The 24,593-nt window shown below is 42.2% G+C and overlaps 1 protein-coding gene across 4 annotated transcripts in view; it reads left to right on the plus strand.

Moving 5' to 3' along the window:
• Positions 1–15,891: 15,891 nt before the first annotated feature.
• TESPA1 (thymocyte expressed, positive selection associated 1) overlaps positions 15,892–24,593 on the plus strand; it is a 28,356-nt gene continuing 19,654 nt past the window's right edge. For 2 of the 4 annotated variants that reach the window (XM_042448033.1, XM_042448035.1), the window contains exons 1-3: positions 15,920–16,026; positions 16,888–16,951; positions 23,766–23,941. In XM_042448033.1, the coding sequence (XP_042303967.1) occupies positions 23,779–23,941 (163 nt within the window). In that variant the 5' untranslated portion in view covers positions 15,920–16,026; positions 16,888–16,951; positions 23,766–23,778. Of the gene's footprint in view, positions 16,027–16,887; positions 16,952–23,765; positions 23,942–24,593 lie in introns of all 4 variants that reach the window. The other 2 variants (XM_042448034.1, XM_042448032.1) reach the window with 2 other exon arrangements.

A 24,593-nucleotide genomic window follows, 5' to 3' on the forward strand; every position in this document is an offset into this window, starting at 1 on the left:
TGGGAGTCAGCTTTTATGCCCATAGATCTATCCCACTTGCTAATGCATCCCTGGGTCAAAGAGGCCCACGAGAGGCAAAGATTATTTTTTAATTATGATGCATCAGTTATATCTTGCTTTGGATCTCATCTTCATCAACCAACCAATCAGTCAGTTATTTTGGGGAACAAAGTGTTTGCTTGCAACTGAAAATCAACAAAATAGACACCATAAGCTTCCCCGAGATAAAAATAACAGAACACAGGTGCCACCATGAAAAGTCCTTAAAACCTGAAAATACTACTATTACTACTACTACTACTACTAACAACAACAACACTATGATAAAATCCAGATAAAGCCCTTTGTATTCTTGAAGCTGTCTTTTGTACTAGGTCAGTGGTTCCTAACCTTTTTGTTCTTCATTTGTTTTGGACTTCACATCCCAGATGCCCCAGCCAACTTGGTCAACAGTCAGGAACTATTTGAAGTCTGGAACATCTAGAGGACCAAAGGTTGGGAAACACTGCACTAGATGATGGTTCTGAGCAATCTACAAAGGCAGTTCCATTTACAAAATATTAAGGCAGTCTACCCTGGAGGTTTTCAGATACATGAGTAACAATGATAAGGATGTCCATTTCCAGTAGGTGGATGAGCTTCAGAGGGTAAAATACTGCTGGGAACCATTGACATGAGTTAGACTTCCAGAGGCCAAGGTGGCTGTAGGAACACCTCCAGAGTGTCCACATGATGCTTTAGTGAGTGTGCTAAAATAGTTTAGTACAGATTAAACGCTTATCTTAATGTTCTATCAAGCCAACTATGACAGTATCTCCTTATTGCCCTTCCCTTTCTGTGAAAGGCAGAGTGTGTCCTTTCCAAAACATAGTTAGTAAGTGGAGGAAAGCATGGGGCAGAACACACGATGTTGGAAGTTATAGTCCAACATCCTCTGGAGAGCCACTTTCACCCACTTGTGAACTTGCTCACAGAAGGCTGAATTAATATAACTCTAATTCAGATCTGGAGTCTCTGAAGCTAAAAAGGAGAACGAATGCATTAAGAAAATTATCAATGCTTTCTCTAGTCTTTAGACTGTTTTGGAAATAAGCAAGAAGTTCTCCAAGGGAGGATATGATGTCTCCATCTTGGGAAGTGGAAAACAATAGTCTTTAAAGATAAATATCTTTCAGGAACTAGTGGGGTATTTTTGGTCTTGCTGAAAGACAGGGGAGTAGAATCTGATATATTTTAAAACCCTAACATTCTTCTTATTGTTTTTTTAAATGATGTCTCATAATTTTTTGAAATAAAACTGCGACAGAAATAGACTTATAAAGATAAGAAGACTTGTTGGCTCAAATGTAAAATACATTTCTTCGTAATCACATGTAGCATTCAAATAAACCTTGGAGTATTTGGAACACTTTATGTACATTGGCTGGCATTCAGTACTGCAGTTACAGATTTGTAACCTAGAGTTACAAGTCAGTAATTCCTCTGTATTTATGAAGCTACTTGGGCACAATCCTGGTACTACTGCCACAATCATAAATACCCCCACCCACCTTTTCAGCCAACAGGTGTATTCATCCAAAGACATCTGTTCATTTGATTGTTGGGGTACACTGCCTCCTACCAGTGAGCGAGGCTTTATGGCAATGAGAAGAAGCACCCTTGTTGCAATTCTTGTCACTCTTTGCCTGTTGTTGGGAGGTGGCTAGAAACAGCCTCCTCTTTGTGCCTCAGTTGCCAAATGAAGAGACTTCCTTAGATTAATGCATCTGTTGGCTGATAAAGTGGGTTTGGGGGAGTCAGACAAGGAGACCCTACTTAAGTATGGATACATGGCTAAATGGATGATGCAGGATTATCTGACACCTTTACAAGTTGCAACAGTTTTATAATGTATGCTAGTTATTCCTGTATGGCAAATGCAGGACTGAATCTGAGAAAGAGTTATTTGCCTTGAGTTTATAGCAGAAGTGACAGATTTGAACAAGGTGCCTCCTGGCTCCTAACTCAGACCTCTGTGGTGTAGTGTTGACTTAGAAGGGGCCCAATGGTCATTGGCAGAGAGCATCTGCTCTGCATACAGAAAGTCCTGGATTCAATCTGGCCACCTCCAGTTTAAATTATGAGAGAGCAAGGTAGAATGATCCTTTCATCTCAGAGAGCCTTGCTGTGTTTTGGGAACATTTAACCTTCTCCATCAGAGAGCTCTGGTGCTACAACAAACTACAATACCTAGAATTACATAGCATTGAGCTGTGGCAGTTAAAGTGATGTCAAACTGGATTAGTTCTGCAGTGCAGATGCATCCAGAGTCAACAACTGGTTTGAATAGACCTGGGAGGAGGCAGCTTCCTAAATGGCTCTTATCAAGTTTTGTGGGGCTTAATCCCATGCACATAGTATTGCACCCATTGCCACAACCCCAGTAAGAACACAACAGCCCATTAGGACAGACAAATACTATTATGATTAAGGACCATAACTTCTTTAAAACAGGGGTGGAAAACTCATGGCCTAACCACAAGGTTCATAAGCCACCTGAAAGCTCCCTGTTCAAACCCAGCAAGAGTAATATCTTCCTTCTTGGGTTACAGATGGAATGGGAAGGAAGAAGGAGAGAATGAAAAGAGAGTTAAAGGTAACCAAAGTGACAATTTTTTCTTGGTGTATGCCCCAGAATGAAAAATTCCCTTCCAAGAGAGATTCGAATGATGTCCTCCAGGTTGTCCTTCTCTCAGCAAGCAGGGAGTGTTTTATTTAAGCAGGCTTTGGGCAATTGTTGGCTGCAGTGGAAGAAATGTGAGCCAGGAAACTGACTAGATGACCGTGGGCATTTCAGTTTGACCTATTTCACAAAATTGTTGTGACAATAACATAATCTCCAATTTTTCACAGATGAGAAGTGGGACATGTTGCCAAGCAACATCTCAGTGTGTTCAAGATGGCAAACAAACAACAATAATGAAACAGACAAGCTAAGAGAAGCTACAGCAGTTTGGTTTTCCCTGACCTTACTGGGAAGATTCAGCTTCCTTCTCCCCTCTCACTCTACTGAGTTGATGGAATGTAAATTACATGAATTCTACATAAATTCAAACTACATAATGAGGAAATTGAAACACTTAAAGATTTTCTATACCTTGCATCAAACATTAATAAGAACAGAGATGGCAGTCAAGAAATAAGAAGACTAGGAATGGGAAAGGAAGACATGAAAGAACTAGACAAGATCATAAAGTATGAAGAAATACAATTGAGCACTGAATTTAGAATTGTCCAAGTCACTGTATTCCCCACCATCATGTACAGATGTGAGAGCTGGACAGTGAAGAAAGTTGACAGGAAGAAAATCAAGATGTGGAGCTGGAGAAGAGTGCTGAGGATACCGTGGACAGCCAAAGGAAAAAAAAATGATCCTTGAACAGATAAAGCCTGAACTCTTCCTGGAAACTGAGATTATGAAACTGAGGCTGTCATACTTTGGCCACATCATGAGCAGGCATGACTCACTAGAAAAGACAATAATGCTGGGAAAGGCAGAAGGTAGTAGAAAGACTGCACACCAAATGGCTGGACTTAATCAAGGATGTCATGGGCCTGAATTGGACCGAAGCAGAGCAGTGGAGGACAGGGGCCTTGGAGATGTCTCATCGACAGGATCGTCATGAGATGGCCAGCTTAAGGGCAGTTAACAACAACAGCATCATCAACACACTATTTTTTCACTTTGAACTCTGTTTGCAGGAACTGAAGTAAGCTGAAGACAAAGGGAGAAAATGGGGGGAGGAGAGAGAAATAGGGACATTTTAGAAATTGCTGAAAGAGTGGGACAACAGACAGTCTGGACAGTCCCTGCAATGAGACCTAATATTATGTTTAAATATAACAGAACAGTTGAAGGGTGTGTGATAAGCATGAAAAGGATCAGAGCCATTTATCCTACCTGGAACTGATTGATGGAAAGGTGGGATGTAAAGAGAACTGGAAAATAAATTTTAATGTCAGGTTGGTATATCCTTTATGATGTGCATTAAAATTATTTTTCATTTCATAACTTTTTAGTATTATGTTTAACTGCATTTTAACACAATGTTGTTTTTATCTGTACTTGTTTCTAACCTTGTGTGAATCATCCTGTATCACAATTCTTTAAAAAAGGCAGGTCATCAAAACAAACAAATAAATACATTAACAATTAAAGTGGAAGTTTTATGCCCATGATCCTTCTCTGTATGACTGGTGGTGCAGATTTGTAATGAGGAGGGGAGGAGGGAAACCAGGTTTTCTCTGATTCAAGTCACTGCTTCATCACTTGTACACAGAAAGATCATGGTCCAAGTGAAAATTAGGGCTGGAATTTGGTTTGGGACTTAGGTCTTTGAAAGTGGACTTACATCTGTGGGAAATAAAACTGAGCAGCTTAGCATTCAACAAGGGACTGCTGTTATGTGAACATTGTGCTGTGACCGATGCACAATGGGACCAATGTGCATCTGGTTAGGGGGTTCCAATGTGCATTGATATAGGCCGATGTGCATTGGGATGCTCTTGCTGGTGTCCTGAAATGCATCTTAACCATTCATTAAGAAGGTTCCTTAGCACCTCTGCTACATAGCTAAGTATGTGTAAAGTTACACAATGTGGACAGTGATAACGGATTGCATCCCAGTATATATCTGTGCTTTTTAATGCCTTTTTTTTTGTTTATGCACACTGAGGAGAGCCTAGTTTCATTTCTCTCTTCTTCAGTGTGAGTATGCATATGCATTTGAGTAACCAGATTATGGCAGGTGGTAAATGGAGGTCTGTTTGTACATCTCCAATATCTCCAGCTAATCTTTCCTCTCTATATGTTGCAAATTTCTCAAGCCCCAGATCTTTGGTAACTTGAACATCACATAGAGTGGAGAGGGGAGACATCCAACCTGCATAACTATGTGCCTCTGCATAAAAAAATCAGGAAATGGTCTAGGTCAGGGGATGGGGCCAGATGATATCACAGGAGGATGGGACTTAGAGGGATTGATCCTACTCCTAGAGTTGCCAGATTGAAAACTGGAGAAGGCTATAATGGTTGTGTGGAAGAAGGACTTTCATTACAGTAGGTATTCCTTGCCAGTCAACAAACAACATTTGCTGAAATTCCTATTAAAGATACAGGTGCTCTTTCCAGTTTTCACACTAGTGACCCCAATCATTCTCCAATATTGTCTAGCCTATCAAGTTTTTCCAGTTTGTGGGTATATATGGATTAATTTGCCCCATCTTCAGCACCACAAAGAATTCATCACCTCAATCATAGAGGGATGGTTGGACTTACGCAAACCTCTTTTATATGCCCTGGTACTTTGCTTCTGTGCACAGAAATGTATATACATCCCAGGGGTATGGGGCACCCCCCTCAGTTTGCATAATGCATCCTCTTTCTGGAACACTGGAAGATTGATCATTAAGAAGATTATTTAAATTAAGTGCACTGGCTTGCAATCTGTTTCAGAGCTCAGTTCAAGGTGCCAGTCTTGACCTGCAAAGCCCTAAACAGCTTAGGAGCAGGATGGCTGAAAATCTGCCTCCTCCCATATGAACCTGCCCGGAGTATGAGATCCTTAGCAGAGGTCGGGTTGCATCTCCCACCATCCCAAAGGCTAGGTTGTTGAATACACGAGACACGGCATTCTCTGTAGTGGCAATGCAACTGCAGAACTTCCTCTGGAGGGAAGTCAGGCTGGCTCCATTCCCACTCCACTCCTGAAAGGCAGCCAAGACTGTTTTGTTTCATACTGCCTTTCGTCCTTCAAACTAGGGTGACTTTTCTGATTGTTTTAGGTATGACTGTTTTTAAAAACTGTTTTTGAAAAGCTGTGTAGAATGTTTTTACTTGATTTTTTTCTTGTTTGTATTTAGTGTACATTACCTTGACAGCCCCTGGACAACCGAGAGATGATAAGCAAGTACTCAGATAATAAAAATAGAGAGAAAGAGGCTGTTATACAAGGTAGTCATGTATTTCATGGATCTGGAATAATGAATGACTTTAACATTTAGGAGTTGATGGCACCAGGGTCATACCACACCACAGTTGTGCTAGTCTAGGAAACACAAACATACTGGGTTGGAGGTAACCATTATCACAGAGCTCATCAAAAGTGTGATGGTACTGCCAGGATGGGGTCATTTTAGGGTTGCCATAATCTATAATGACCCAAATACACACAACGCACACACACCCCTGGAGGTTTTTAAATTTGACAAGTTGACAGAATATGTGCACACTGCCACAAGTTTTTTTTAAAAGGAGGGGGGAAAGCACCCATTCGGTTGGCTAATGATTGTAGGATATGTCACCTTTGATGAAATCGGAAGTGAATTTGATTGACAACAAATGAGGCTCCATTTTAAAGCGGTACTGCAAATGTGAACTTCAGAGGGGCAAATTGGCCCGATCGAAGTAAAGGGTAGTGGGCACTTGTTTCTGAGCAGATTCGATATGGGGGGACTTGGATCTGCCCAGTTCTATCCAGGGCAAATGGGCGAGTGGGAATGGGGACTGGGTGGCCTTGGGCAAAAGTCACACTCTGTCAGCCTCAGGGGAAAGCAATGGCAAACCTCTTCTGAACAAATCTTGCCAAGAAAGCCCCATAATAGGTTTGCCTTTGGGTCACCATAAGTGGGAAATGACTGGAAAGCACACACCAACAAAGATGTGTAAAAGAAAACAGAGCAGAACAATTTGAAAGTCACTTCATCTATCAATTTTATTTACCTTCAGCTGTTTTTCCAAGGAGTTCAGCTGCAATTTGTAAGGCTCTCACACTTTTCTCATGCAAGCATTTCCCAGCCACAGACCAGCTTAGCTTCAGATTGACTTAATGATATACCTGCAGACTATACCTTTTACTGGTATACTGGTAATTCTGGCTGGAGGATTTGCGATGTTGTTGTCCAAAAAGAAAAAGCACCAGGCTCTTTTCGATTCTGTGCTTCTCCCCTTTAGGAAACAGAGATTTCACCACTACACAGAAGAGCATTAATTGCAGATTAACATTGCCACTCATCATTAATGCCTGCCTCTTGGAAGGCTTGTTGTTTTTCATTTTTGTTTTTGGCTGACTAACAAACTAGGTCAGAACATGTCCTGATAGCAAGAGGTCTAACAATATATGTCATCTCTCTAAGCCAGGAAGGAAGGGGGTAGAGAAAGCTTACAAAGGCATGACGGTTTCTCCTGTTTCATCTCTCATTTCTCCTGCACCTCCTTTAGGACCCATAGCCATGGTGGTACAAAATGGTGAATGAGTTGTCTTCTCAGAGGGGCAGCTTATTTCTTCACAGAAGCATGCTCAGTAGATGGGACAAAACCCTGCTTGCTTTAGCCTGGCTTCTGCAAGTGACAACCCATCAATCTAAATATAGTACATCAGCTTGGTATACTAGGCCTATCTGAGGCATGGTTTTTTTCAGCCTCAGGGGGTTTTGGCCTGCAATTGCACCAGATCCCATCTGATCTTGGAAGCTAAGAAGGGCAGCCCTGGTTAGTTCTTGGATGGGAGACCATTATTGTATCCCAAGTGCTGTAGACTATATTTCAGATGAAAGAACAGGAAAAACTGTGTTTGAATATTTCTTGCTAAAGAAACCCTATACAATTCATGGGGTTGCCATATGTTGACAGGCAACATGAAGCTACGCACACACACACACACACACACACACACACACACACACACACTCACTACACTCCTTGAAATGCCTCCTTCTTTTGAGAGCCTATGGCTGCTGGGCATCAGATAAGACACAATGTATCCCATACATTCTAATAGTTCACATACGAAAACCAGGACACATATGGCCAAGATGGCAAACATTAATGCGAGAGAACACAAAAAATAGGAGAGGCATCAGCACTTTGCTTTTGCCTAAACCTTCTGGGAAGTGCACTATCCCACCCCCTTCTTTCCTTGCCCTCTTGCTGAGTTAATTGACTGTAAACCACTTTTTCCTTTTAACCTCATTGAAGTAAATGGAGAAGGAAGGAGGAAAGTGGGAAGAGGAGAGAGAAAGAGACACTGGGATATGGTAAAAGCAGCTGAAAAAGTGGGAAAACAAAGGAGTAATGGGAAGTGTGCCTGTCAAAATGGGACAGTTGGAGGGTATGGACCTATCAAGCTTAATATAACATAGCAGCTATGTTTTGAGATCTCAGGCATGTTTTTTCAACCTCTGGGTGTTCTGGCCTACAGTAGCACTGGCTGACCTCCCTGGAATGCCTCCTTTGTGTGACAGCACCAGACAAGCTACAATATATGGCCACATGTGTGTTCATTACAGCAGTATGGTATTTTTCATGAAGAACTGTTCATATACTTAGTAGCTTCAAATGCTTGTATTATTTTATTGAACAAACAATACGTTATCTCTCAATTTAAAATCCCCTACTTCTTCCTCTTTCCTGTTTAATCTTCACTTCCTGCCTGAAAGTTTCCTTCTCTTCCTTTACATCCTTCACCACACTTATAGAGGGATCATAAATTGTTCAAGCGTAGATTAGATCTTGTGGAACGCAGGGATCAAACATTTCCAGACAGAGGGATAAAAGTGTGCAAAATCTGGGCATGTTAATTTGACCTCTGGAGGGGAATGAATTAAATGCCTGTCATTCAGTGCCTGTCAACCAGTCAGTCGTGGCATTATAAATAAATATAGGTTTGTGGGCAGTGCAGAGGAAGAGTCCAGTAGTTTTTGGCAATGGTCAACTATTGCTTGCAGTTATGGAAAATGAAAGTGAATACTTTTTTTGCTTTCCAGCCACTGTGGGACCTACTGGTAGTCAATGGCCCATGCATATAGGTATATGCAGCAGGGATCAGCCACAGCATCCTGCCCTGGGTACACATAATGGCATATCTTCCAGCATTTCACAGATGAAAACCAGCACACAGGTTGCTAAGCAACACCTGAATATGGTCAAAATGGCAAAAGATATTAATGAGGACGAAAACTGAAACCAGGAGTGTTACCACTGCTGTGGTAGTTGGCTTTCACGGGAAGGGCAAGATTTGACCCTTCCCTCCTCTCTTCTCCACACTGTTGAATTAACTGAATGCAGTGCACTTTTGCAATGTGATCTTGGTTTGAAAGAACTGAGGCAGACATCCAGGAGACCATTCGGCAAAATGAGGACTCTCACAAACTCACCAGACTGGCTTAGGCTGATCATATTTTGCAATAAGTAAAATAATACATGTGACCTCTTTCACTGTGGAATGTGATAAGCCTAAGCCACATTAAGGCAGTGGCAGCTGGTGGCTCCTATGTCAGGTGGGGTGGGGAGGCAGTGATTCTACACCAGGTTTTAATTCACACATTAAAGAAGCTGTCCGTGGTGCTAAATCATACCCTCCAAATACATTCAGCACCTTGGACAGCTCTTTTAATATGATCCAAAGCCTGGAGAAGATTCATCCTGATAAGGGAGCCACCTGCCACCATTGTTTATAGAAGAGGAGAGTTGTAGGAACATTATGTTCAGAAGTCCAAATTCGTGATCTGCAGTACTGACTTAGCACCCTCTGTTTACATCCACAGTTTGCTTCGATAGCCTGCAACTATGTTCATCAAAAATGTGCCATCTGGACTCATGATTCAGGAAAAGCGTCCCTGGTTTAAAGAATATTGTTCCAGCCCATTGCTGAAAACATGCATAATAAATAGAACATGGCATTCTCCTGCCACTTCCTCCATTTGCAGTACAGTGTAACTGGGTCCTGCAATGATCTCTCATGGAGAGATTTTTCAATTATTGATGGAAATTCATTTTAAGATGCCATTTGGAAAATCGGAGCACTGCACTCCCCCCACCCTCACTCCCACCCCTTGGATCAAGCTTTGACTCTTTCAGCTTCACCAACAGACCACAGTAGCACAGCTTCATCACAGGATACAGCTTTGGAAGGGCCCCAGACAGAGAAATGGTATAGCTACTGAGCCAGTAAGCTCACAGGGGCCATGCAGTTCTAATCTCGTCTCATCATTCATTTATGTATCGAGTAACTGTCTCTGCTCATTGTAACTGACTAGTAAGATTATCTTATTCTGCATGGTGGGGTTCAGTGTGGTGTAGTGGTTTGAACATTGGACTATGATTCTGGAGAGCAGGGTTCAAATTCCTGTTTGGCTGTGGAAACCCACTGGGTGATCTTGAGCAAGTCACATACAGTCAGCCTCAGAAAACCTAGCGATAGGTTCACCATAAGGTCATTATAAGTCAGAAATGACTTGAAGGCACACAACAACAAAAAATTCTGCAGGGCAGTGATGGAAATCATATAGCCCTCCAGATGCTGTTAAACTGTAATCTCTCGCTTTCATAGCCAATGATGAGGAATTCTGAAAGTCGTAGTCCAACCACATTCTTATTTATTATTATCAACATTTATTTATAGAGTGCTGTAAAATTTACACAGCACTTTGCATAGTAGGAATCAAAATACAATAAAATAACAACAATAGATAATGAAAAACCTGCCACAAAGCATACAATCTAAAACATAAATGCACAAAATTAAAACATCTCTAAAATAATACAGCAAGTATACAATGAACACATAAGCATCACGACAGATTAACAACTTGGCCTTAAAATTGGCCAAGGAAGTGAAAGTTCTTAATAGAGTGGGGAGGAGATTTCACATCTGAAGAGCTCCATTATTTGTATGCCTGCTATGGTAAATTATGGAGCCCTGGTGGAGCAGTGGTTAAATGCAAGCACTGCAGCCACAAGGTTGTGAGTTCGATCACAGGAGACTCCAAGGTTGACTCAGCCTTCCATCCTTTCATACATTTGTAAAATGAGTACCCAGCTTGTTGGGGGGGCAATTAGTTTACAGACTGTAAACCACTTAAAGAGTGCTGAGTTCACTGATAAGTGGTATAGAAATGTACATGCCATTGCTATTGCATTAGTGTTGCATGTAGGGCAGCCACCCACTCATTTTGCTTGACTGAAGGCAAGAATAAGTCCCCACTCCACCCCCAGTTCCACATAGAGAAGCAACCTGGCTTTCCTGTTGCATACCCTACATAGATGAAAACTGGGACACATGTGGCCAAACACATCAAAGTGTGGTAAAGATGGCAAAAGTTGTTAATGAAAGGGAACAGACAAGCTAGGAGAAGCTTCAGCAGTTTGCTTTTGTCTGAGCCTCCTGGAAAGATTTTGCCCTCTCCACTCCTCCCCCCATTCTGTAAATTCAGAGCAAACTACTTTTGCACTTTGAACTCAGTTTGCAGCAACTGAAATAAGTTGAAGACAAAGGCAAAAGGTGGAAAGAAGACAGAGAAACTGCGGCATTTAAAAAGCAGTTGAAAAATTAGGACAACAGAGGATTAATCGGGACTGCCATGCCAAACTGGGACAGTTGGAGACTATGCTTGCACTGTTTAAAGCACAGCATCCTCTACCTTCTCTGAGGGCAGCACTCTAATGTAAGCGATGCAGGAGAAACATGTAGCTTTGTCTTCAGGGGAAATGGCTGACAGACTCAGGAAAATGGAGCTGTCCCACCTGCACCAATTTTCTGAAGCTAGTGCCTTGCTCTACCTTATGGCAGAGGTGGCCTTGTTTACAACTCTGTGCCCTGGTCATGTTTATTGAAAGATGCTTATTTTCATTACCTTCATTCTCATTTTGGGAATATGTCCAGGCCTTGGTGGTACAGAATGCCAGGAGTTCTGTTGTTGGCAGTAGCAAAAGCATCATGCAGCTGCCTGCTTAGATTAGCCCTCTTTCCATTCTCTTCCTCATCTGCTGACAGAGAGTAATGTGGCCATAAACACTATCCCAATCTCCTATAGGATCACTAATGTTGGGCCCAGATTCCTTCTGATATAATTTCCTGAAAATCTTATTAAGCCCTGCGTGAACAAGACCTATCTGTATCCCATCACTATCCCAAAAAGTGTTAAAAAATGAGTAGAATCAGTTGACATTGGTTTTAATTGGCCTCCATGGCTGCCTCTTGAATGGCCCCAAATAACCAAGTATGTAGCCACACTGTAGAAATAAAGCAATTTGACACCACTTTATCTGCCATGACTCTACCTTATGGAATCCAGGGATTTATAGTTTGGTGTGGTATTCAGCCTGGTCTGTCAGTGAGCTCTAGGGCCTCACGAAACTACAAATCCCAGGATTCCACAGAATAGTTAAAGTGGTGACAAACAGCTTTATTTCAGAACTGTGGCAAAACTCCAAGTTTATTTCAGTGTGATGTAAAGCTTCATCATTTGCTTTCCAGGCTCAGAGCTTGAAAAGAGGACTTTTTTGGATTCTAACTCTCCGAAACCTCAGCCAATAGAGCTAGTTGCTATAATGACTGGGAGCTATAATCCACAATAGTAGCATTCCAAAGGTTGGAGAGTTACAGGAAATTCTTTTTGGCTCAGGTGGCAGCACTACTTTAGCCTTCAAACATCTGGTGACACTCCTTCCTCCCCTCCTGTTTTTGTCCTAAGGAAAATATTATTTTCCATGGAGATCAGGGAACTTGCGTCTTCTTGATCATGCCAGGTTCTTGTCAGGGTGAGGAGGAGGGGGAAGGTGTCAAAGCTGAAGTTTATGGAAAAAGAACCTTGGATTCCTCTGCACTTATTCAAAACCATGGACACAGCTGATAGTTTTGTTGGCCTCGGTCCTATAATGCATGGAAACACCTCTTTCAGTCAAGCCATAAATTGTTTTTTCAGCCAGAAATTCCAAGAAATGGCTTGGTAATAAAAGGAATATCTCTTGGGGTTTGGAGTGTTTTTCTTTTGTCATTATCTACATATTGTCTTCCATGGCTCAGCACATGGTGCAAGTGGGACATGCTTGACTTTTAACAGTGGCAGAACAGGCAGAAATCAGCAGGCATCCATGGAGATACAGCAATAATATGTGTGTCACAGTGACCTGGATGAAACATTTTTCCATTATTGTTTCCTGATTTGTCACGGAGGAGGAATGTTTTTGTATAGGCATGGCCTGAAGGAGTGAAGCACTAGTACTCATTGATTAACACTATCATTTCACCTGCCACATGCTTCAAGTTTCCCTGTTCCCTCTGAGCTTTTTTGAAATCCTTGGAGAGTGGGGGATGGACTGTCCCAGCAACAATATGTCATTGGAGATTATCAGACGACAAAACAGGATGACCAGGACACTCCCAAACTTATTGAGTGATTGCAGGAAGATTATCAGATGATGTCCTGTGGCATTGGTCTCATCCCGTCCTTCTCCCCTCAGTGAAGTGGAATGGCCCTGTAACTTTGGCAGTTCTCTATTAATCCTCTTGTGTCCAGTGATGTAGTGCTAGATTTTGAACTGTAGGTGCAGGTGCTCATCACCATTAGTCCTGTTCCTATTTTCAGGTGAGTCCATTGTTTTGGATCCAGAACAGGTCTTTTGTACAGTGAATAGGCCTTAAACAACACATACAAGATTAAAGCATCTTCAAGCACCTTGCATTGCAGGAATAAGCATGGTGTAGTGGTCTAAATGTTGGACTAGGGTCTAATCTGCACTGCAGAAATAATGTGGTTTGACACTACTTTAACTTCCATGACTCAGTGCTGTGGAATCCTGGGACTTGTAGTTTGTTGTGGCACCAAAGCTCTGACAGAGAAGGCTAAATAACTCAAAAAAACTACAAATCCCAGGATTCCATAGTACTGAGCCATGGCAGTTAAAGCAATGTTAAATTTCATTATTTCTGCAGTGCAGATTAGACCTAGGACTCTGAGAGGCAAGGGTTTGAACCCCTGCTCAGTCATGGAAATCTGCTAGGTGACCCTAGGTAGATCACACTCTCTCAGTCTAGCAGGAAGGCAATGACAACCCTTCTCTGAATACATCTTGCCAAGAAAAGTGAATGTCTCAATAAGGCAGAGTTGACTTGAATACATGCAACAACAAACAACCAATTTCATATAATGGTACACTATTGCTGGGAAACAACATATTTTCATCTCCATCTATCTTCTTAGTCGGTCACAGTGCTCCATTCCTGTGTACAATGCCTCCACTACTCCACTGGTTGTGTTCAAACTTCATCTAGTCTAACAACAATAGTTACCAACATAGGCCAATGCATGGACACACAGGTATAGGTTGCACTTTGCAGTTTCTTTTTGCCACACTATGATGAACCTTATGCCAAGGTTAAAGCTGAGATCCTATGAAACTGGGAGGAAACCCCACCAAACACATTGAGACGTACTTTCCAGTTAACATTTAGTTGATAGCTCTGCCATGAGAATGAATTGTGTGGCCCAGAGCAGTAAATTTCCTAGTTTATCTTTCACTCAAGCTAACAAATTCCCTGAGTGGCCACTATCTCTCAACCACAGACCCACTCACCTTCCTTTGTTAACGGAAACTGACCTAGCCTACAGGGAGTTTGCAAAGATGTGTCACTGGGTTCAGCACTTGGGCAAAGTGTAATAGACATAGAAGGTAATGTTCAGCTCATTCACAAAATACATTTCTGTCTCATTCACATGTACAACTAACATATGAGATGAATCTCTATTATTCCAATTTTACAGGTAGAGAATTGAGACTGAATGTGACCTGCACATGGCCAGTTGTGAAAGCCATGAGACAAGGGAAACATCAGTTCAAATCTCTGAGTCTAAGGAAATCAGTCTTTTTCAGTCATTACTAATACTCTGGGCAAGGTGATACACCCTTCAACCACCCCTGCCTTAAAGCAATAGCTGTACACACAGTTTCACTTGCTTCATTTTGGAAGAATAGAAATACAGAAGCATGAGACTAGAAGTGGGCAATCCAGTATCTCTGAAATACTGTGAACAATCAGACCCACAATACCCAACTAGCAACATGGATGGTCAGAGATTATGGGAATTGTATTCCGAAACATCAAGAAGTTGCCAGCATGCCTACACCTTCTATTTGGCCTTCTAGATAAGCATTATCACTAGACTAGAAGCAACAGGTGGGAGTTGAGATGTGTGGCTATTCAGATGTTGTTGGGCTACAACTCCTAACTGACTTGGGACCTTATCACGCTCAGAATTTAAACGTTCTGGGGATGGAGGAGGACGCTCGTGTGCACGCATGTTCAGCAGAAAACGGAGTTTACCGCACACGAAACATCCTCCAAGAGGCCGTTCCATCCCCCGGTGCGCACCCGTTCGCATCCAGTCCTGACCGGCACAATTTTTTGCTGATGGAAGGTAATCTGTCAGGAAAAATCACGGCCGTCAGGACTGGATGCGACGGGTGCGCGCCAGGGATGGAACGGGCCTCTTGGAGGATGTCTTCTGTGTGCGGTAAACTCCATTTTCTGCTGAACGCGCACGCACATGAGCGTCCTCCTTCCAGTCCCCAGAACATTTAAAATTCTGAGTGCGATAAGGTCCCTAGTTACTTCAATGGTGAGCAATGTTGGGGTTGCACCTGGTGGACCATCTATTCCCTATCCCTTTCCTTGGACTTCTGGTTCTTTCAGCCCTGTCTGGAAATTCTGGGGAATAAACCTGGATTTTTTCTGCATGCTCAGAGCTATGCACCTTTCAAGAAAAAAGCATTTAGCAAGAGCTAGAAAATGTATAGAAAAAAGCTTCTATTTAAAAAGAAGAAGGAGAAGGAGAGAGTGCCAGGCAGAGAAACCAATACATGGGGACCTTTCCCTGACTGCCATCACTCAACACCTCATTAAGCTTTCCTTTACTGGGGTGGGTGAGCACCGGATGTGGGCCACTGTTTGAAGCTTTGACAAGAAAAGGAAAGAAGAAAAAAAGTTCCACTGAATACGAAAGTTTCCTCTTGAAAACAGACCAGCTTCCTCCATTCTCTGCTGACGCAGATATGGTGAGGCTAGGAAGGGGGTGGGGAGGGTTTGGCCAGGGTGCTGCTGGCTAGTGTCCTGTTGAGTTGCCAGGATGGATGGGTCTGCTTCATACAGGGATGTCAACTCTGCAGGTGGGTCTTCCTAGGACCCTGTATGCAAAAATTCCAAGAATTAGGTAAGTAGCTATACCCAAAAAGTCAAGACTTGTATATCTTAGGCACCTTTGACTGTTAGTGTTTGTGTGTGTAGGGGTCTGCTTAACTTGATAGCTCAGTTAGTGATGTGTGGAGGAGGTGTGGATTCATGTCTAGAGGACAGTGAGAAGGCAGCAGCTCTGGGGCAGAAGTGGGTGGAACTGGGGAAGGGATGAGCAGGCTGCAGGTTGGTGGGGTCTCTTTATGGGGGTGTGTGAGAGCTTTTTAAAAATAGAACCAAGATCTACCAAGCAAAACCAGATACAAAATACTGGCATATATCATGCTGAGAATTAAGGAACAAAGTACTTCTGAGCACATGCTTAACCACAAGAATTTGTGCTCAGTACCAGAACCAAGGTTACAAATCCTTCCAAACTCAAATCCACTCCCTCGCCACCTGTTATTCTTTTTCCAGCAAATTTTGTTTTGTTTCAGATGAGTACGTGGGTGGATTTTTTTTCCTGACAGTTGGAAGTCAGAAAAATCTTTGTTGTCGTTGTTGTTGCTATGTGCCTTCAAGTTGTCTCTGACTTGTGGTGACTCTAAGGTGAACCTTAGGGTTTTTCTTGGCAAATTTCATCAGAGGGGGTTTGCTATTGCCATCAAGAGTGAGACTTGCTCAAGGTCACCCAGTAGGTTTACATGGCTAAGCTGGGATTTAAACTCTCCAGAGTCAGAGTCCAACCACTACAAATCATCCAGGTATCTATCAATAGGATTCTGATCAACTTTCTGTCTACTCCTGGACTGAGAAGTGCAAACCAAGGTAAACTCAGTGGAATGAGCTGAAGAAGGAAAGCATATGGGTGTCTCTAACCCTGCTTCCCTTTGCTTTCTAGCTTTCATGGGGGAATGCCTTCGTATATTAAAATGTCTTTTCCTGCAATTTGTTTGGGATTTCAGGTGAGTCACAGCCACTATTTACAATCATTCATATCTTTAATGATGGATGAATAATGTGACAGAAACCTAGATGGTACTGTTACACTCCCACCACTTGTCAGCATGGTGACAAATTACAAGGGGAAACATTGCAGCCTTAATTTGGTGTCCTTTTGGATGAAAGTTTTCAAAGCAGTAGCTGTGTTAAGGTTCATGTACACTGCAGAAATAATGCAGTTTGATGCTGCTTTAACTGCCATGGCTCAGTGCTATGGGATTCTGGAATTTGTAGTTTTGTGAGATATTTAGCTTTCTCTGTCAGAGAGTTCTGGTGCCACAACACACTGCAAATCCCAGGATTCCATAGGTTGGAGCCATGAAAGTTAAAGTGGTGTCAAACTGAATTAATTCTGCAGTGCAGATGCGGCCTCAGGGAAATGGTAGGGTCTCTGTCTCTGGATGCCTTTAAAAAGAGACTGTTGGGTTTGCTTTAGCTCGAGATCTTTCACTAAGCCAAGGGTTGGAATTAATGGCCCATGAAGCCCCTTCCAACTTTGTGATTCTGGGTTACTGGACTAGTGGAACAGCTGGTGTAGCTGAACTACACTGGGTCTGTTCCATAGGCAATGAAGTTTCTCATGTAATTCTACTCCATTGATTTCAACCAATGTCAATCAACACAGCACCAGTCTCTGCTCTAGCAGCTCTTGGGTTCTTTTGCAATGTAAGATTTGGGCCAAGTCCTGCAAGACAGTATCTTAGGGCTGATTTGAATAAACGGTGACTGGTGTTTTACACATACATCTATTAGCTTATGCTTCTGGGTACACCTTTTTGGCCATGGCATAATGTCTGTATTCAGTTCACAGTTACACAAGTGGAATTTTACAAGGGCAACTGTTACACATGAAGTTGTGCATCCTTGGATTGGGCATAACAATTTGTCATGTACACCTTATTTCAGGTACACCTTATTTTACTGTACACCTTATTTCACTGGAAGCACATTTGCAATTATTTGCATGGCATTGGTAAACTGAATTGGCCTCATCTGACAGAATCCTGGGATTAGTAGTTTGGTGAGGCACTAGAGCTCTCTGGTTGAAAAGTCTAAACATCTAATGAAACTACAAATCCCAGTATTCCATAGAATGGAATTAAGGCAGTTAAAGTGGAACCATAGTGCAATAACTCTAATGTGAAAGGGGCTTAGATGAGTGTAGATTTACATTATGCAGAGGTAAGATTTTGACTATAATTTATTTTTATTTATATCCTCCTTTTCCTCAGCTGTAGAATTTTAGATATATTTTTAGTGTCTTTCATCCCTATAAAGAAGCTTCAGTGGGGTTCATATGCTTATAGATCAGTCTTCTCTGTTCTGGTGACCTCCAGATGTATTGGGCTACAGCTCCCATCACCACAGCCAGCATGGCCATACTGACAAGAGTGATAGGATTTATAGTTAAACACTTCTGGAGGATGCCAGGCTGGCAAAGGGTGCCTTGAACCAAGCTCTGTGTCAAGTATGCTAACAACCAGCCATTTGTACACCTACCAAAATAAGATTGCCCCTTTTGCTTCTTGTTGCATGCCCTCAAGGTGACCCTGTCATGGAGTTTTATTGGCAGAATTTGTTCAGAGGGAGTTGCCTTCATCAAAGGCTGAGAGAGTGTGACTTGCCCAAGATCACCCAAACAGTTTCCATGTCTGAGTGAAGATTTGAACCCTATTCTCCCAGTCATAGTCCAATACCCAAACCATACACCACACTGCCTCTCTTTTACTCATTGCCTCTGTATTTTTAAGCAGTAGCACTCTTGTCCACACATAGACACACATTAAAGCAGTTGGTCTCCATTACACATAGTTTGTCACCATGCCAGGAAGAATTTTTATCTGCTAAATTTCTGCTATCAGCAGGCAGCTATTGAGAACATAGGGTTAAGCCATTAACGGACGAAGCAGTTAAGAAGATCACTGTAGACCAGAGGAGGGGGAATCATGTTAACTTTCAAGATGTCACTTACAACCCCCAGCAGCCTTAGCAGCCTAGGAATTGGTGAGGAAAGCTGGGCATTACAGTCCAGCCATAGCTGGGATATCACATGATCCCTAACCTGCTGTAGAGAAATGTGATCATGCTGGCATGGGGATTCTGGTGGTTATAGTCCAAAACAAGTAAGTTTCTCCAGCTTTGCTCTTAACAAAGGTTTGAAAGCTCAGGCTGCTAAACTCTTCTTACCAATCTGTCTATTATAGAGGCCCAAAACTGATTATTTCCCACTCAATTCAAACAGCATGTCAGGACTATGCATAACGGGGAAGGTTTGATTGGATGGGGCAAAAAACCCCATACCATCTATCTTCCTCTCCTCTGCAGTATGAATTAATTTTGTTTTTTAAAAAGTCAAGCACAGTTTCAGCCAAATTGTGTGACAAATGGTACATCTCCTTTAGTTTTAAGGAGAACATGACATTTCACCCTTCCCTTTGGTCTCTTTGCATGCTTTATCATCTGCCTGCTGATGTTGACTCAAACCACAAAGAGGAAACAAGGCTCTCAAAGCCTCAAGTGGTACTTGTAATAGCAATGCTTGCCTCTTTCCCTGACAGATCTCATTAGTTTACATACAATGTCTGAACCTGGCACCTGAATCAGAAACAAACCAAGGCTGAAAACCAGGAAAAGCACCTTCATTTAAGCAGTGATCCTGTGTATGTTGTGTGCCTTGAGGTAGTTTCTGACTTCTGGTGGCCTAAGGCGAACCTATTATGGGGTTTATTGGCAAGACTTGTTCAGAGGAGGTTTCCCATTGCCTTCCTCTGAGGGTGAGAGTGTGACTTGCCCAAGGTTACCTAGTGGTTTTTTTATGCTCAAGTGGGGAACTGAACCCTGATCTCCAGAGTTGTAGTGCAACACTCAAGCCACTATGCCACACTGGCTCCAGATTGAGGCTAGATGCCTAGATACTGATAAAAGTCTCTAAAGCCTAACTCAGCCTTCTTCAATTGGACAGAGGGACTACAATGCCTATCCTTCTTATTGGCTATGTTGGCTAAGGTTGATTGTTTCTGGAGTTTCTCTGGGTTCCTTTGTTCCTTAGATTCTAATGTGTATTGCTTCATTTTGAAATGTATCAAGCCAGCATGGAGTAGTGGGTTTGGGTTTTGAACGATGGCTCTGGAGAAGAGGGTTCAAATCCTCACTTAGCCTTGCAAACCCACCGGGTGACCTTGGACAAGTCACACTTTCTCAGCCTTGGAGGAAGAAGATGTCAAATCAAATCTGAACAAATCTTGTCAAGGAAACCCCATGACATGTTTGCCTTAAGGTCACCATAAGTGAGAAACAACTTGAATGCACACACCAACAACAATGCCAACTCTGTTATGTTTGGGGACTCTCACATTCTGCTGATAGGGAAGCTGGGCATCTGTCCCAAAGTGCTACCCTGATGGCACCATTGTCTACACTAATAATAATAATAATAATAATAATAATAATAATAATAATAATAGGAGCTTATATATTTTTCCCGCCTCTCCAAAGATCAAGGAGGGATTACAACAATAAAATAATACAAGGTAATACAAATAGTACAGAATATTAATACAATCAATAAAACACTAATATTGAGTTTACCAATTCCTATTAGTACTTTAAAATCAATTTATCAGTAGTCAGTGATCACAGTCGAGGATGGGATATTATGATCAGCTTTTATATAGAATCTGATGGATAAGACTTCTGGAAGAGATCTATTTTGAGTGCCTTCTTAAAGGCCTACCAAGATGCCTTCAGTAAATACACCCCTCTCTCGGCTTTTTCTAAAGTCCAAACTGATCCCTCTCTCAATCCCTCTTTCTATTTCTCTCACATACTTCCTTGCCATCACACAACTTGGAAAAAATTGCCTTTCCAAGCTCTCTCCCTTCTCCTAAGATGGGAGCAAATTTCTGTATGGTGTAGGTGTTTTAATATTGTGGACTGGGTCTGGGACTCTAGGAGCCCCAATCCCAGTCCGAGTTCAAACCCTGCTCTGTCATGGAAATCCATTGGGTGACCTAAAGTAATTCATACTCTCTTAGCCTCAGAGGAAGGCAATGGCAAAATTCCTCTGCACAAATCCTGTCAAGAAACCCTGTGAATGGCTCATCATAAATCAGAGTTGGCTTGAAGGCACACAGCAGCAGCAGCAGCAGCAGCAGCAGCAGCAGCAGCAGCAGCAGCAGCAAAGCTATTAGGAATACTTGCATTGAAAACACAGAAAGAAGTCTCTAGCAATCTCCTATCTTCCCATTGTGGTTGTATCTGTCTTCAAATTACCTATTGACTTATAGTGACCCCATGGTGGCGCAGTGGTTAAATGCTTGTACTGCAGCCACTCACTCAAAACCACAAGGTTGCAAGTTCAAGACCAGCAAAAGGGCTCAAGCTCGACTCAGGCTTGCATCCTTCCGAGGTCACTAAAATGAGTACCCAGACTGTTGGGGGCAAATTAGCTTACAGTTGTAAACCGCTTAGACACTGCTTAGGCAGTATGAAGCGGTATATAAATGAAGCTTGTTTATAGGGTTTTCTTAAACAAGAACTATTCAAATGTGGGTTTTGCCCATTTCTTCCTCTGAAGAATTCCTTACAGCACTTGGTATTTGTACAACCAAGTACTAACCAGGGCTGACTCCTGCTTAACTTCCATGTTCAGATGGAGCCACTGCTATTAGCTGGTTATTAACCAGCAACCTCCTGGTTTGCAAAGGCAAGAGGTTATTTTAGGATCAAGAACAATTACCACACCTGTAGGAAAGGTTTATTGCCAACTTGCACAGAAAAAGGATATTTGGCAAAGATACAGGCAAAGCAGTTGGACAGTCTGGTTTTACACTTCTGTCCTGATTAGTGCACCCTGTGTCTAGACCTTATGACAGGTCATCCATCATACTTGTATTTGAGGGTCACACTCCCAATTTTTATCAGCTGCATAGTTTTTTGTGGTTTTTGGGGGCTATGTGGCCATGTTCTATAAGAGTTTCTTCCTGATGTTTCGCCAGCATCTGAAGATGCCAGCCACAGATGCTGGTGAAACATCAGGAAGAAACTCTTCTAGAACATGACCACATAGCCTGAAATACCCACCAAAAACTATGGATGCCGGCCATGAAAGCCTTCGACTTATCAGTTGCCCTTGGACATCTCCCCAGGTGTAAATGTTTATACCAACTGAAGACAAGTAGTCCTCCCTAATTACTCAAGCTGTACCAAACCTGGTCAAATTTGGGTGAACTCTGTAGGTTCTCATGATTTAGTAGAAATGAAGCACACTCAGCATTAACTTCATATAACAATTATTTTCTGGCTCCTTTCCAATACACCTCCTTTAAAAAAAGACCATCAAACATGCCTTCATCTTTTGTGTGTGTGTGTCAAATAAATTCTGCCTCCAATTTTAATTCAGGACAAGAAGTATAACAAACAAAACAACAACTTGGTTTAACCTCCTGTTCACCCCTCCCTATTTGATATTACATCAATACAATTGGGGTGGATGACCTGGATTTGACCCCACTGTGGACGCCTGACCTGTGTGCACATGGCAAACCTGGGTAGAGCTAGCCAGGGTCTAGAAAGGCACCCACATTGATGAGATCATCAGATTTGCCAGCACAGTGTTTTTGTGCCTGGAGAGGGTGAAGGGATTATGGCTAGTGTCAGTCCCCTTTGTCTGAGGTATTCACACCAATCACTCATACATTCAGTCCAGTTTTGGACCATTCTTTCCCTACTTGAGAACCATTTTAACTTTTGCAAACCCTTGGTTTCTGCCCTCAAGACACAATCTGGGTTATATATACAACTAGCAAGTCTTTGGCTTTAGTTCAGTGGCAGACAGACACTGTCAATTTACTTGGCTAAGCACCTCAGTACACTCGCCACCCTCACTTGCAGTTGGAACTATTGAGTTCTCTCTCCATTCTGGACCCTCTTCAATTGGAAACAAGAGCTGTCTAGGTAAAATATCACTATTAGCAAAGCCTTACATCTGTTCACCGCTACCACCTTTGTTTCCTAGCTCTTGTGCATGTGCATGAATGCATGTGTGAGCATGTGCATTTCACTTATCCCCCTTCATAAAGTATAAAACTTATTTAAAACGCCTCTGGAGTTCTGTGTGACTGCAGACCTGGTATAGCTGGCCTGTATCCTGAGATCGTTGTTACCCTGACTGAACTATGGCCTGTTACAGACTACCAAAATAAAGCTGCTTCGGGTCTCTTTGAAGGTATGCCATTTAAATGATGCATGGGTCCTAAGAGTCCAGAGGTCGTGCCAAAGCCACACTCCGCTCCCAAGGACTGGAGTGCAGCTTTCGTGCAGCTTCCGGATTCTTAGGATGCATGCATCATTTAAACAGCATACCTCCAAAGAGACCCGAAGCAGCTTTATTTTGGCAGTCTGTAACAGGCCTAAATTTGTCCTTTGAGCTAAGTACCAAATTCCCCTAAAATCATAGTCATTTGTGGAGGTACTCCCCGGACCCTAGCAAGTTGGGTAACAATAGTTATCCAGATAGTAGAAGCCTAGTAAAGTGATCTTGGAAGGTAAGCAGGTTCAGTTCTGGTTAGTACTTGGATGGGAGACCTTCAATGGATACCAGGTGCTATAGGGTATATTTCAGAGGAAGGAATGGGAAAATCAACTCTGAGTATTCTTTGCCTAAGAAAACTTTATGAAATTAATGGAGTCATCACCCACCTGAAAGAGAAAAGTTGTTGAGTTCCAAATCAAGCATCTCGAGGGATCTCAGTTCCCTAGTATTTTGTTTCTCTGCAGGTTCTCGTGAGTGATGGACCAAGTCACTTCATGGCTGGGCCAGTCTTCTTGGGAGAGGCGGAAGGCATGGGCCAAGCAGGGATACACATGGCCAGCTGTTGAAGAGGAGATTCCTGATGCTCCACAGGACACATTTGATCCACAGGCCTCATTTTTGGAGCATGGTTTCCTGCAAGGTGGGACAACTGCATGCTAACATGGATTTCTACTTACCTGCTGTCTTTCTTAATATATTGTCTCTCAGAACTCAGAAAAATACTTGTAAAAAGTGAACATTTACCCTCCAGAGTACCGAGTTAAATTATAGATGTATAAGTTACCAGTCAATTGTAGTCCTCAAAATAACTCCAAGTAACCTTCTACTTTCTCACTATTAAAATAATTCAGATGGGTATTTCTGGGATCAAATGAGTTGTTTAGGAGAATATGTATTCTCTGTAACAAAAGTCTCTCCCTACCCATGCATGGCTCAGCAATCAGACATGCAAATTAAACCTGTGTTTACCGTATGTCAACTAATCACAAAATAGAGGATGATGAATTTAAAATATACCATTGAGGAAAATCACCTCCTGTGACAGACAGACATCTTTAATCACTTGAGGAAACATCTCTTCTGAAAACATGCTAAAATTATTGTCTACTTTCACACTTATGGCTACATACAAAAATTGGAATGCTATAAGTTGCTAGCTAATGAGCCAGCACGGTGTAATGGTTGCAGCACTGGTAGGTTTGGGTTAGGTTTGCCATAAGTCAGAAACAACTTGAAGGCACATAACAACAATAACAAGTGGTGTAAAATACCACTAAGTAGTGAAGCTATAC

This window comes from Sceloporus undulatus, chromosome 2 (genome assembly GCF_019175285.1).
Source record: "Sceloporus undulatus isolate JIND9_A2432 ecotype Alabama chromosome 2, SceUnd_v1.1, whole genome shotgun sequence".
Classification (NCBI taxonomy): Eukaryota; Metazoa; Chordata; class Lepidosauria; order Squamata; family Phrynosomatidae; genus Sceloporus; species Sceloporus undulatus.